Below are 14668 nucleotides of genomic sequence, written 5' to 3'. Positions count from 1 at the left end.
TTCAGTTCGCCCCGACTAAATGTTGACTACCCTATGTAAGTACTTGGGAACTGAAAACCCTCTTAAGTATTAAAGGACTGTTATAGTTTCAAAGAATGGCTAGTCCATTACAAAAATAAAGCATGGTTCGGATTAAAAAATGTTAACAAATAACAAAAGTGTTGTGTAATATCTCAAGAAATGGTTAATAATTTGATAAATGAAAGAAACGATTAAATTTCGAGAACAAAGAAGCACACAAATCTAAATTTTAAACAACATACTTTGGCTAGCTTGGTACAGTATTAAGGTAATGACTTAAATTTGCATCCCGTTAAAGAGTGCATGAATACCCCTCTTACAAACAATGAACTATACATCTTTTAAAAGATGATTGCTAGATTTAACAATACATGTCATGGCATGAACAAAATGCAAGTGCTTACTAAAACCTAAGCAGACATGTACCACCTTTAACCATCCTATACGTTTTACTGGCATTCAGTATCAAAAAACAAACAACTCATTTATAAATATTTCTCTCAATAAAACATAATCACATGTTTTAACCCTTATCCTGCTAAATGTCTTAAATGTAACTGAATGTCTTAAATGGAACTGAATGTCTTAAATGGAACTGAATGTCTTAAATGAAACTGAATGTCTTAAATGAAACTGTCTTGTATAAATTTTGAGGAAAGTTGTGGATGAAAATTTGAAATTGGTCAGCCAACAGTATAGAGTCTGGTCAGACTGCACAGAAGCACAGGCTGGCCTGGCTTTATACTGGTGGCAAAGGCTTACCACTTTATGTTCTAGAAGGGTAGGGGTTAAAATGACACGACATTTTTTATAACTCAACATTAACATAATACAATTGTCATTGATTTTATCTAATTGGAGAATAAAGCAATTGGTTTGTACAATGTCATAAATTCTGTTTCATGGTTTTACAGCAATTCATAATAAATAATGGTAATATGTACAATTGTTATTTTAGCACACAGTGGGAATTTACAAAATGTTTTTAAACCATTCATACTTATTATGTACATTTAAATAATACAACAACAAATAAACATAAACATATAATTCTATTGTTCAGACATATAATTCTTTTGTTCAAACGAAAATGTCCAGACCTAATTTCTTATATATTCTTTGACAATATATGAGCCACAAAACCAACGTAATGCTGGTCGCAAACCCATTATGTTGGTTTTGTCATGACACGGCTCATTATTACTATTAACATAAAATAGTATTAATTTACACATATGGATATTGTTCAATTATTAGGCATAATACTGGTTAGCCTTGAACATCCAGATGCTGGTAAAATTTCTACATCAGGATGTTGTATTTAATTTGCATAATACATATTGCATTCTAAAAACATTAGTCGAAGCTACGTTAATACAGCAACATGATATAAATTCTGCATTAAAATGCTGGTTTTGCTTCATTGCGGGGCCAGTAAAATAGAAGTCAATAAATGCGACCATACTGGCATGCGAGCAGTTCCCGTACAAAAATCGTAGTTACTTAAACATTATTTTTTATTACGCTCACTCACCAAATTTTGAATGTTACACATCAATATTCGGCTCGTCACACAAATCATGGAAATTCCATCATGTTCTAAACATAGAATAACCCTTAGTTAATTGGCCTCATATGGGGTACTGAAATTATCCATTATTTTGTATGAAGAGAAGTAGTTTCCGTACATAAAATTGAACCCATTATAATTAATCAATTTTATTATATCGGACCTATTTTTCATTTATAATTGTTGAACAGACCATTTTCTAAGAGATAAATAGATGTAATTCAGGAAATAGAAAGTAGACTAAACGCGTGTATCTATTACCCGGTACCGTTACCCCCAACGCAGTCACATGCGATGGCATGCTTGTATGCATGATATTTTACGCATCAAAGCCATAAGATTATTTAATATAGTAATATTGATCAAAATTCTGATAATTTAACAAGTTTTCATCACATTGCCTTCTTATCTGTAAACAGGTGGTATAAGTTGAAAACCCTTTAACATGCCTCACGCGTAAGTATATTTGCGCATGCGCGCAAGGACGGAAATCCCCCAGATAAAACAAGGTCATGTTTTGACAACGCACAGGTGAAAGTGATTTAAAATGAGACTTTTTATACGTACTGCCGAACTGACACTTAGATTTTGTCTCGTTTATGTATCTGCTTGATTTGAAATGAATTTTTGAAGAATGCATGTAAAAATCAAGCGTTTAAATGAAAAATACGGGTACTGCTTCTGTACGGGAACTGCTCGCATGCCAGTATACTGACTCTAACATACAATTATAGTTTTAAATGCCTCCCAAAGGAGAGCTTTTTTTAAGTTTTAGTAAGGCCATTATGCTTGTTTTTTTTTTTCAGACTGGTCTGGGTTTTTCCACCTAGACTGGTCTAAGATTAATTCTTAGCTATTCTGGTCAGCATGTATCTATTTCAAGACCAGTATGATAGTTCTTTTTACACTGGTCTGGTTTTCCATCAGTCTAATTACTTCTAGACTGGTTTAGATTAATATTCTCAAGTTGTTAAACTTTTTTGTGACTGGTCCATCTATTTCTAGACTAGTATGCAGATTCCTATTTTCAGACTGGTCAGATTTTTGCAGACTGGTTTAAGGAAATTCATGAAAAAGGCTGGTCTGTCTCCTCTTTTAAACTTGTCAAGCTATATATAGATTTGCCTTGCTATTTATAGCCTTGTCTTGGTTTTTCTTACATTAGAGTATTAACACAGATAATATAAAATAATCTATTGTTTAATCATATGATGTCATGAAACTTTCACTGGTTGGGTTTTACGGAGTATTTTAGATCCTGACGTTGGAGACAGTGAGAAACCTTTCGCCCTCATCACATTCTCTAAGTCTTTATCTTCTTCTCGTTCTCTGAAATAAAAATGAAAACATACAAGACTCAAGATCAACAAGGGAGAGCAGCATGCACAAAACACAGACCCAACAAAATCTTACAACATGAGGCACCCGTAGGGGCAACTAACCGGAACAGGGCCGGCACTCGATGGGGGTGCGATAGGTTAATAACTGATACAAGAATCAGGCCAGGCCAGACTGTCTGACCAATCTCTACCCTGTTGGCATCTCATATTTATCTTTTTGATATCAAAATCATACTTAACAATTTACAGTTCCTACTCAAAGCAGGGAGGATTTTAATAACACAAATTTAGTGGTTTAAGAGGTTTTAAAGAAAACCCAATATTTTTAGAAATGCAAAATAAATTTCTGAGAGAAAAAACTTGTTTACTACCTAAAGGATCATAATTATGTGTAATGTATAATTGTAAATGAAATTATTAGTACAAAAAAATGACACATGATCTCCTAAGAATGTCCAGATACATTAACATAAAAACTTCTTGCCCCTGAAAATATTTATTATAAAATATTGATATGTATTTTTTCACAGCAAAAATCAAATCAGCTTAGTTACACAGATATTATTAGTCATGCTTCAAATGCATGCACCCCTGTACCCCACAAGAAAGAAAAACAAAATGTGATAAAAAAGAAAATAAAACGTTCATATCATGAATTAATGACACCATTCTACTATGGAGTAACTACTTGACCACAAGAATTTTGTAACAATAATGCATTAGAATCTTTTTAAAACATAGGGTATACAACTAAAAAATAAATTGAAATGTTGTAATAATAATAATCTGATCGAAATATGAATGTTTTCTATAACTATAAATTAACTGCTACACACTATCTATGATTTACAGCATTTATTAAACTCATTTTGTCACAATTAAGAAACAAACAAAAAAACAAACAAAAAACTGGCAAACAGTCACAAGACACCCACCAGAAGATTTATAGTTAATTTATGACATTCTGTGCTGAATTGCTGTAAAATATGGCAATTTATAGCATAATAAAAATCAGAAACTCAATCAATCAATCAATACTGATCATCTCCCTAACTTTATTTTACCTAATTAACACAAAATTCCCTTTTCCAACCTCTCTCTATCTCTGCTTCAGAGATTTTTGGGCAATTTACAGAACGGCACAAAAACACAACGTTAACATAACAGTTATGACATTTTTCCCCGATGATCATACCTGACACGTTCCTCCTCTAACATAGCAACTAACTTATCCCTCTCCTCTACCACCTCTATCAGCTCACTGTAGATTTTCTGCTCGCGCTCACGCTGTAGCGGAGACTTGAGCGTGTCTGCAAACAACAAGCAAGTTAGTCACATGCAGAGCCAATTAGTTCATACAAAATCAACTCATTTACTATATACATTATATATATATAGAATTAAAACTGACATCAAAAGATACACAATACTGAAACAACTTTGCGTTCTTCAGAAACATCTCACAATTTTCATTCCCCCAAAGACATCGTCAACTTACTGCAATTACCAGTTAACTCCTATTAAAGTTAGAAGGACTTAACCCGTTACTGCACTATGATGATGATATGATGATCTTCTGTAGTGCTGATTTTTTAAAAACATTTTTTAAAATCTTTCGCAAAATTTACCCCAAATCCTATTTTAATCCCCAAAGATACACTCTCCTTCACTGCTGCTTTTTTTTGCATTTTTTTCGAAATTCTTCCCAAAATCAATTATTAAACAATATATGTATCTTTTCAATATCAATTTGGAAAACACAAACAATAAAATTTTGATACAAAAGTATGAAGAAAACAACTTAATTTACTAATCTAAGTTAAAACTGAATTAAAATAAAAATATTAAAAATAACGAAAATAAATATATAAATTGAGTATTGAAATAAAATCATCAACTAATAATTACAAAGTATAAAAGTAACAAAAAATTACAATGTTATCGGTATTGCCTAAATTTTACTGTATATACATTATGTACATTCTTTGCTCTTTCATTAAGCTTTATATATAATAATTTGACTGCTTGGTGCAAAAGGGTTGTAACTCTATCATTATGTCATATGGGTTACAACCCTTTTGCACTAAGCCCGCACACTATCAAGTACTTGTAGAATTTTCAAGAATTACAGGAAAATAGTAAATACATGTACAGTAAGTAGGGGAAATAATGATACACGATCATAACCAAGGTTAATACTGGGGAGGTAACTCTAACGTAACACTGGCTAGAACAGATGATTGTAACAATCTTAATGAAGCCATGATATGTATATTAATAAAACTATATATATACCAGTATTAATAGAACTAGGTTGAAAAAATAAATACTCCAAGGTGAATTATATTTCAAAGTGAATTGTTAAACCCAATATCTACTACATCAATATAAACTTCAAACTTTTATCATATAAATATAAGTAAATGTATATAAATAAATATGGTTATTTTGTTAACGTCAAATCCAAAACTTTTTGGTATTCTTTTTCTTCTATTTTTATAAACAGTGACCTAACCTGGAGTCCTTGACCCTTTGTTGCCTATGTGCATTTAAAATCTACCTTTATACCATCGACTACCAAGATTATTAATTTCAAATGGCCGTAAGTTGGCCAATTAAAAAAAAATGCCCACAAACATTCTACACTTCTCTAGCTTGATCACTCAAAACCAATCTGAACTTTTTGAACACCTCTAGCTTTACGAATTCAATGGCAAGCCAATCCGTAAAGTATAGACGGAGGTCAGTTAACATCTTCATGCAGTCTGGCAAGACGCCTATATGGCTGGACACTTTTATGTTATCATTTATATGCTTAAAATACTTAATATAAAAGATATCAAATTCACAGTATGTGAACACCACTATACAACATCTATGACCAGGGCTTAAGGTACAATTTCACCTTGTAATGCATAAATTATCCGAATTCAGCCTTAAGTTGGAAGATTTATTCCTGAATTTAGCATCAGAAAAAAGGGTCAAGAGCAGCTTACTGTACAAAGAAAGGCAAAACAAGTTTATCACAACACTGAAAATAAATATACACAGAGACTTATATTGTTCTTCTAGAAAAAGTCTTTCGGATTTTCTGAGGAAATAGACTGATATACATGTATGACATGAGAATGGGGAGTTTAGTTCAAAGCCTGGTGCAGAAACTTGTGTCTAAAGTGCAGTCTATACGTGCTAACTCTTCAAAGTAAGTAAGGCCTAAAGAGAAAACTAGCTAAACTGAAGTTATGATAAAGGTAAATAACGCTAACAAAAATTCTGTTGACACCATTATTTGTTATTTAAGTTATGTTAATCTATAAACGTTCAATTTGTTTAAAGATTATATTTTGGAGAAAAGTACATGTTTGGTAGGTAGTGTTCAAACTGTACAAGGGATGATGTATAAAAATCATAGCACCAAAAAAAAAGTACAAGCAGTATAATTGTATGCAAATGGTTGCCTTGACTACAAACTATTGTATTTTCAGGTACATCTTGAATCCAACATCCAAGAAGATCTCCCTTATTAGTTACATATAAAATCTGATTTATAACAATAGTTTTGTATCATGGCCGTGAAATTTACCATTTCTGCAAATGGCCTTCCAATATTTGGTCAATTTTACATCGTTTGGTTCCTCAAATACCTCGTCATCAACGAGGTCCCAATCTAACCCTGTACAACAATAAATACACCAACCCTTATATTCTATACTTCTGAATTTCTACACATTGCAACAACAAAAATTGAAACTAGAACTATCACTAAATGTGATTAATACCCCCACAAGACTGCTTCGGAAATGAGGATGTTACTAGTAACAGAATACCTTGTAAAAGAATTGAAATATAGAGTTATGGTTGTTAGCAATTAAAGATAGTTGTGGTTCTTCTATGTTGCATATCCTTTCAATGTGGTTGGCCATTGATGAAGTTTAATTGAATTACTCTGTAATAAGTCCAGAAAGACAAAGAAAAGGAACAAAGGGCAAAAACTCTATAAAAACTGAAGATAGAGTTATAGTTCTTGTGCACTGCACTTCCTCTTATTGTGCTTGAACATTGTATGAAGTTGTTTTGAATTCCAACCAGTACGTATTAAGTTATGCTCAGGACAAGGAAAAGTATCGAAGGGCAGTAACTCTGTATTTTGTCAAAATGGAGTTATGGCTCTTGTGCACTGTACTTCCTTTTAATGTCCTTGACAACTGTATGAAGTTGTACTGAATTCCAAACAGTAGTTTTCAAGTTATGCTCTGGACAAGGAAAAGTAACAAAGGGCAATAACTCTGTAATTAGTCAAGATGGAGTTATGGTTCTTGTGCACTGCACTTCCTCTCAATGTGCTTGACCATTGTATGAAGTTATAATGAATTCCAACAATTAGTCTTCAAGTTATGCTCCGGACAAAAAAGCAATGGAAAAGTAACAAAGGGCAATAACTCTGTAATTAGTCAAGATGGAGTTATTGTTCTTGTGCACTGCACTTTCCCTTATTGTGCTTGACCATTGTATGAAGTTGTTTTGAATTCCAACCAGTAGTTTTCAAGTCATGCTCTGGACAAGGAAAATTAACAAAGGGCAGTAACTCTATAATTAGTCAAGATGGAGTTATGGTTCTTGTGCACAGCACTTCCTCTCAATGTGCTTGAACATTGTATGAAGTAATATTGAATTCCAACTATTAGTCTTCAAGTTATGCTCCGGACAAAAAAGCAATGGAAAAGTAACAAAGGGCAATAACTCTGTAATTAGTCAATATGGAGTTATGGTTCTTGTGCACTGCACTTCCCCTTATTGTGTTTGACAATTGTATGAAGTTATTTTGAATTCCAACCAGTAGTTTTCAAGTTATGCCCCGGACAAGGAAAAGTAACAAAGGGCAATAACTCTGTAATTAATCAAGATGGAGTTATGGTTCTTGTGCACTGCACTTCCTCTCAATATGCTTGACCATTGTATGTAGTTATATTGAATTCCAACTATTAGTCTTCAAGTTATGGTCCGGACAAAAAAAAGCAATGGAAAAGTAACAAAGGGCAATAACTCTGTAATTACTTTAGATAGAGTTATGGTTCTTGTGCACTGCACTTCCCCTTATTGTGTTTGACAATTGTATGAAGTTATTTTGAATTCCAACCAGTAGTTTTCAAGTTATGCCCCGGACAAGGAAAAGTAACAAAGGGCAATAACTCTGTAATTAGTCAAGATAGAGTTATGGTTCTTGTGCACTGCACTTCCTCTCAATGTGCTTGACCATTGTGTGTAGTTATATTGAATTCAAAGCATTAGTCTTCAAGTTATGCTCCGGACAAGGAAAATGCAACGGACGTCTGGACCGACCGACCGCCCGACCGACCACCAGGTGACTCCTATATACCCCCCCAAACTTCGTTTTTGGGGGTATAAATATATGTAATTTCATAACATGTTACTGAAAAAACAACTACGTTTGCAATTCTATGTAATTTTGCTGTTTTGTTGGTTTTTTTTAATGTTTCTGAGGGATCATTTTTCAGATATTTATCAATTTTTTTTTTTTCATTTTTTTATTTTTTCGGTTAAACACCCAGGTTTCAATAAAATATTTAAATATAAAAGGAAACTTAGTCTATTATTTTATCTGTTTTACAGATATGGAGAGAAAAAAAACATCACTTGAAAATGAATCATTTTTATTATTCTCTTAAATATAAACTTAAACATATTACATTTTTTTTGTTTAATCTAAAATTATTATAATTTCTTAACATGCAAAAATAAACTAAATAAAACTAAATGATAAAACATGCATTAGCTGTCAAAACTGGATAGTTACATGGGATATCACAAAATGATGATTCAAATGTAAACCATGCATCAAAAGTATCACTTTTACTTATCACTTATCTTAAATAGAGTTCATGAAAAACACGAAAATCTACTAAGCAGTTCCATAAAGCAAGAAAACCCATGGAAATTTTATGCTACAACATACTTTTATATGCAAGAACTTTTTTCTCAAGAACTAATTCATTGAGTTCAAATCAATATCAAAATAATATCAATCAAAGCCCAAATGTCACAAAACCTAAATATATACTTTATATACGTTAAATTGAACGTCAAATACCTACATGTATATCTATCTGATCAACAGTATGGAAATTTTGATTTAGCACAATAAAACATAATCTCATCAAAACCTCCAATATTATTCTCAGTTTTTATTGGGTTTAATTTTATTGTTTCATATTTTCTGATAACTAATCTCCCTTTATACTCATAAACTATACAAAGCTATAAACAAAACAAGAACATTGTGTAATCTTTTTCTACAGTAAATTCTTCATTTTGGATCAAGGTTCAAGGCACACTACCAATTCACACACAAAAGGAGAAAATGGAGACATGCGCAACTAAAATGAATTTCATGTTTGACAGATTTTAAAATTGCAAACTTACCATCTAGAACCATACTCTCTCTCAGCTGATGCTGTAATCTACCCTGCCTGTCTTCTAACTCAAGCTCTCTCGCACTGAAAAATAAAGGAACCTTAGCTAGAAAATTTAAATACTTCGTCAAATTAAGCACAAAACTTATAAAACGTTTGTTTTTTTCAATTTCAGTTGTACAGTTTTATATGATTTACAAAGCTTGTTTGTTGATTTGAACTTTGCACCATGGTTCAAAGAAATAAAGCTGAAACAAAAATCAGCAAGCTAGACTACATTCCTTTATGTGCCAGGTAACGTAATGATTACAACCTTCTTTCTTTGTGTAATGTTAATACAGTAAATACACCTTGATTCTTTGAGAAAAAGCAACAATAAAAGTAATGTATATATTCAAAACATGCTCAAATAAATGTCACACTTATCCTTTTACTTAAGTGTTTAACTTTAGGATCAGGTTGTTCTGGTTAAATTCTATATTATGTTTCATTGTATTTAATCAATAAAATTTCTTGCATCGAATAGCATGTGTGATTGGCTGAACAATTTAAAAAAATCCCAAAAATCCTTTGAAAGAGTCTGAGAATCCTGAATTCATGAATTATCCTGAAACCATTCAGCCATGAAATCAATCATATAAGTTAACAAGTAAAAAACCCTGATTTATATAGCAGCATACCTGACCATCAGCTCTGATTCAAGTCTCACAAGAGCGTTCTTGTCATGGACCAGGTTAAACCACTCCTGCATAAGTTCCGTCTCGGACCGACCACCCTCGGGACCTTCTCCCCTCAGAGCCCTCTCGACAGACACTCCACGCTCCTCCAGCTCCCGCTGTTTCACATCAACTTCCTGAAGTTTCCGCTGGATTTCCTGTGCTTGACGTAGGCGTTTCTGCTCCTGTTGTTTTTGTTGTTTTCTAGCAGCATGTTGAATTTTCCTGGTTATTCTTGCATTTAATTCTTCTTCAGACAAAGGCCCATGGTCCTGTAAAAACCAAAACATGCATAAGGTACGAAAAACTTGGGGTTGATACTGAATTCAAAATCTTCAAGAATTTAAATAAGTTACACCGTATCTTTTTTGAACCCTTTCAATCTAGTGACAATAACCATTACACATAATACATGTACATTCGTATTTGTTATATGAATGTTATATTAGCCAAAGTAATACATTGTGATAGTAAATTTCACATCCTTTAGCTTTTTGTTCTGACTTTTTGCATAATTCCACTGTAAAGATAGTACAATGCACTTACAGATTTAGTTCTACGAGATTGGCTGTCATTTAGAGATGTCATGCTTGTACCCATACTGGGGTAATCATCATCAGAGTCTGTGAAATCATCAACTGTAATGTAACATACATATCAATGGTAATAAAATTGTTTTTCTGAAAATATATTTTTCAAACATTATTCCAAGTCTTATATAATCAATGTAATATGATGTTCTGACCATTGCTTTACAGAATATAAGACCAGATAAAATAAACACATATATCTCCCTTTTTTCAAACAGTCAAAAGAAGTTCTATATTTTGATTCTAATCTAGCTAATGCATTATTAACATGTCATTATGATTCGTAACAACCAGAAAAAATTTCATTCAAAACATTTAGATTACATAGATAAATGCAAGCTCATTTTCAAATTTTTGTCATTAAAACTTATTCATATTATGTTACAAGTATTTGAATTTAATAACAAAATTACCCAGCTGAAACCAAAAGTAATTAGCCTATGCCCCTAGTATAAAGCCTTGCCAGCATGCACCTCCCAGACTCCCCGCAGCGGTTACTTCCCCTGATCAGTACAGTTACCACTGCCACCACAAGTAAGTTTTAAAGTGTAAACAAATTGTGTGTTTTGAACACATTTTATCAGGTCAGGATGTAATTATAAATCTGCCAGTTTGATATGGGATCCTTGGCGTTCTGAAACTGGCCGCCATGTTTTTTGTCACATGATACAACTATCGTCGCGTGATTTCAGCGGTGGCAGTGGTTTAAGTAGCAAAGCGTGACGTAACCGCTGTGAGGAGTTTGTGCACCTCCATGCAGTCTGACAAAGTTCTATACGGTTGCCTTACAAACTTATCATCTCAAGTGATATCCCCAAAATTGATAATGGACAGTTCCAAAAATGGAAGCTGGATATATCCATTCATAAAATTCAGCAGGGAAAGGGTTAAACAAAGCAATAATTACCTGATGCTTTAGGAGGAACAATTCTCCCTCTTAATGCTGGACGCTTGCCTGATTTCTCTGAAAACACAGCACCGATCTTCAACTGGTTCATATTTTCAGACAGTAAACTTTCTTCTCCCATTGACGCTGACTTCCTTTTCTTTTTCTCTTTCTTTTTATCAGTCTTTGGTGTTTTGGTCTTTTTCTTTTTTGTTGACTTATCTTCCAAAGTGTCAGTAGAGGAAGACTTATCACGATCTCTTAACTCTTTTGGTTTGTCTGATGGTGTCTTTACACCAGATAAAATGGATGCTAAAAGTGATCGCTTCTTCTTTTCTTTCTTTACTTCCATCTCCAAGTTTTCCATGGACGATTGACTACTGTCTCTACTTTTGCTCTTTTTCTTTTTCTTCCCTTTACTCTTTGTTGGTGTACCATTAGAGAGTGGAATTTCAGGTGTAAAACTAACTGAGATTTTTTGTAAGGGAGTTCTTAAATCATCACTATCTGAAACTTTGTCGGTAGCACTTGTGTAATTACTAACAGATGATTCTGTGCTAACTGTTCGTTTGTATTTCGACACAGAAGGTGTATCTTGTAACCCTAACTCCTCGTCACTCTTTAATCTTGCTCGCTCACGAGCTTCCTCGCGTGCCTTTTCAATCTCAGCCTTTCTAATATCACGTATACGATCAGGACTTAACATTGCTGGTTCTGACTGTTTTGGAGGGGTTGGCAAAATTCTCTTCCTTGCATCTGAAACCTCTCCCTCCTTTCTGAAAGCTTTTCGTTTAGGTTTTATTGAAGTTGCAGGTGTAAAGAATTTATCATCAACAACATCATTTTCACTATCGTCCGCAAATGGAATTTCATCTGACTGATCACCAACACTGTTCCCTGAAAGACTTGGTTTCAAAGACTTTTTCAGAGCACTGGCTACTGGTATTCGTTTCTTTTTAGTATCACTCTCACTAGCACTATCTTTATCAAAGTTCAATTTAGTGTAATCCACAGTGATTTTAGTCTTTAAACCACTACTTTCGTTTAACTTATCTGTATCTTTACTTACAGTTTTATTTGGTTCACCAGATTTGGTTTCAATAGGTGGAGGGGGTAATGGTCGTGGCTGACTCGTTATCACAGATTTACGAACCTCGTTAGGTGATGGTGTATTATTACTTGAATCATTAGAGTCTGTATTAGAGGAGTATGCTTTTTTCATAAAATTACTTTGAAACACTTGCGGTGATTTGGATTTAGGTACAACAGGTTCAGGAAGTTTTCTCCCTGTTCCCGGTTTAACAGTTTTAGATTGTTTTGGCGAGGTCTGAGATTCAATCGGCACAGGCGGTAAAGGTCGCCACGTTTTCTGAGAAGCCTCTGTTGAGTTTATAGAGTTCAAACTATTAGTGGAACTAGAGCTTCCCCATGCATCTTTTTCTAAAGGGTTTGACTCAACTGAGCCTTCCCGACTACCATGTCTATAAGGACGAATGATTGTTTTAGTGGCATTTTTCACAGGATCAGCTTCATCAACCTCCTGCTTAATTTTCTTTTGAGGCTTTAAACTGCCTGATTTTTTCTTCTTAACATCCACAGATTGAACACTTTTAGATGTATCTGCTTTAGGGCTGATTTTTGTTTGAACAAAACTTGGCAATATTGATTTTTTCGTATTTACTTTTTTATTTTCACTTTCAACAACACTTTCCGCCACTTGTTTCAAATCCGATGCTGATTTTTCATTCAGACTTGTTTCAGGTGTTTCATATGCACTACTGTTCCTATCTGAGCGAGGTGAAACATACTCACTTCTGTCTGAAACATCACCCATCTCTGACCTGGGAGACATATATTCTGAAGCTGGTGACACAGGTGCAGCTTCAATAACTTCTTCTGCATTCAAAGTTGCATCTAAATCTTCATCTCCTTTTGGTTCATTGTCCATTGGTTCCTCATCATCATCTAACTTCTGACTTACTGTCATTTGATAATCTCTTAACATATCCGAGTCGGGCCGTTCATCATCACTCTCTTGGGAAAGGAGGTTTTTATTGTACTCATACTCTTCTGACAGAGAACTTGAAGAGGTGTGTCTAGATGATTGACTAGGTGTGGAAATAGTGAAACTGTCTGAACTACCAGAGTTTTTAAGTTCTGAATTGGATTTACCAGATCTGCGGCTACCACGAGCTCTACGTGTAACAAATCTATCATCAATATATTGAATACATTGCTCAATGTCATCATCGTCCTTTTGTTCGTTATTAATCTCACTTACACTCTTTAACACTTGCAGAGTTGTTTCCCCTGAACCACCAGTAGAACCAGAGTTATCACTCATTTGTTGAACACTTCGTAAAACAGACCTTTCTGTTGATCCCAGTTCATTTGATGAACATGATCTATTTTTATCCAATAGTAATTCCTTTGAACTTCTAAGCTCTTCCTCGGATTTCTTAAGTTTATCCGCACTAGAGCTTGAATTAGAAACTGATCTTCCATTTTTATTAATATCACTACTTGATAAAGAATTTCTGGACTTTGACCTACTTGAACTTTTTACACTATCAGAATATGATCCAGTAGAGTCTCTGGAGGCAATCTGTTTGCGATACTGATGAAAAACATCATCATCACCATCATTGTCACTAGATGCATTTAAATCATCATTAGAATCACTTATTGACTCAGATCTATGATCCATGTCAACCAGCAGCTGTTCCATTGCCCGGCTAACAGCAACTTTTTCATCATCTTCCAGCAAGGGTTCATACTCTGCCGAAACGAACGCTTCGTCAAGATCATCATCTGTGTTGTTACATTCATTGGGCTGGGGTTTTACGTCTAGCACCTGAGAACCAACCTTAAAGGAAAAGAACTGGAGTAAATAAGACTATATAATGCAAGACACTAAATAATTCACCTTAAATTATTATTAAAGTTATTTCAAATTTGCAAATTGTATTCAAAACACAACTTAAACATGTTTTGCCAATTTCAGCTTTTTTTCCCCTTCAGATTTTTTTAGATTCATTTAGATCTTCCATGGGTTTTCAAAAAATTTTCAAAGTAACTTTTTGCACAAAAAGGGTTTACATAAGGTTTTATAAA

General features: G+C 33.7%; 1 protein-coding gene across 1 annotated transcript in view; it reads right to left on the bottom strand.

The window, feature by feature from the left end:
* Positions 1–2324: 2324 nt before the first annotated feature.
* Positions 2325–14668, bottom strand: part of LOC132759086 (F-actin-monooxygenase MICAL3-like) — a 47936-nt gene continuing 35592 nt past the window's right edge. The window contains exons 20-26 of the mRNA XM_060750811.1: positions 11576–14420; positions 10625–10716; positions 10043–10350; positions 9373–9446; positions 6515–6604; positions 4127–4241; positions 2325–2920 (exon numbers count right to left, since the gene is read on the bottom strand). Of these exons, the coding sequence (XP_060606794.1) occupies positions 2806–2920; positions 4127–4241; positions 6515–6604; positions 9373–9446; positions 10043–10350; positions 10625–10716; positions 11576–14420 (3639 nt within the window). The 3' untranslated portion in view covers positions 2325–2805. The remainder of the gene's footprint in view (positions 2921–4126; positions 4242–6514; positions 6605–9372; positions 9447–10042; positions 10351–10624; positions 10717–11575; positions 14421–14668) is intronic.

The sequence above is a fragment of the Ruditapes philippinarum genome, unplaced genomic scaffold, assembly GCF_026571515.1.
Source record: "Ruditapes philippinarum isolate M1 unplaced genomic scaffold, ASM2657151v2 ctg1887_1_1_1_1, whole genome shotgun sequence".
Classification (NCBI taxonomy): Eukaryota; Metazoa; Mollusca; class Bivalvia; order Venerida; family Veneridae; genus Ruditapes; species Ruditapes philippinarum.
Note: the sequence above shows the minus strand (reverse complement) of the source record. Positions and strands in the feature narration are given on the sequence as shown.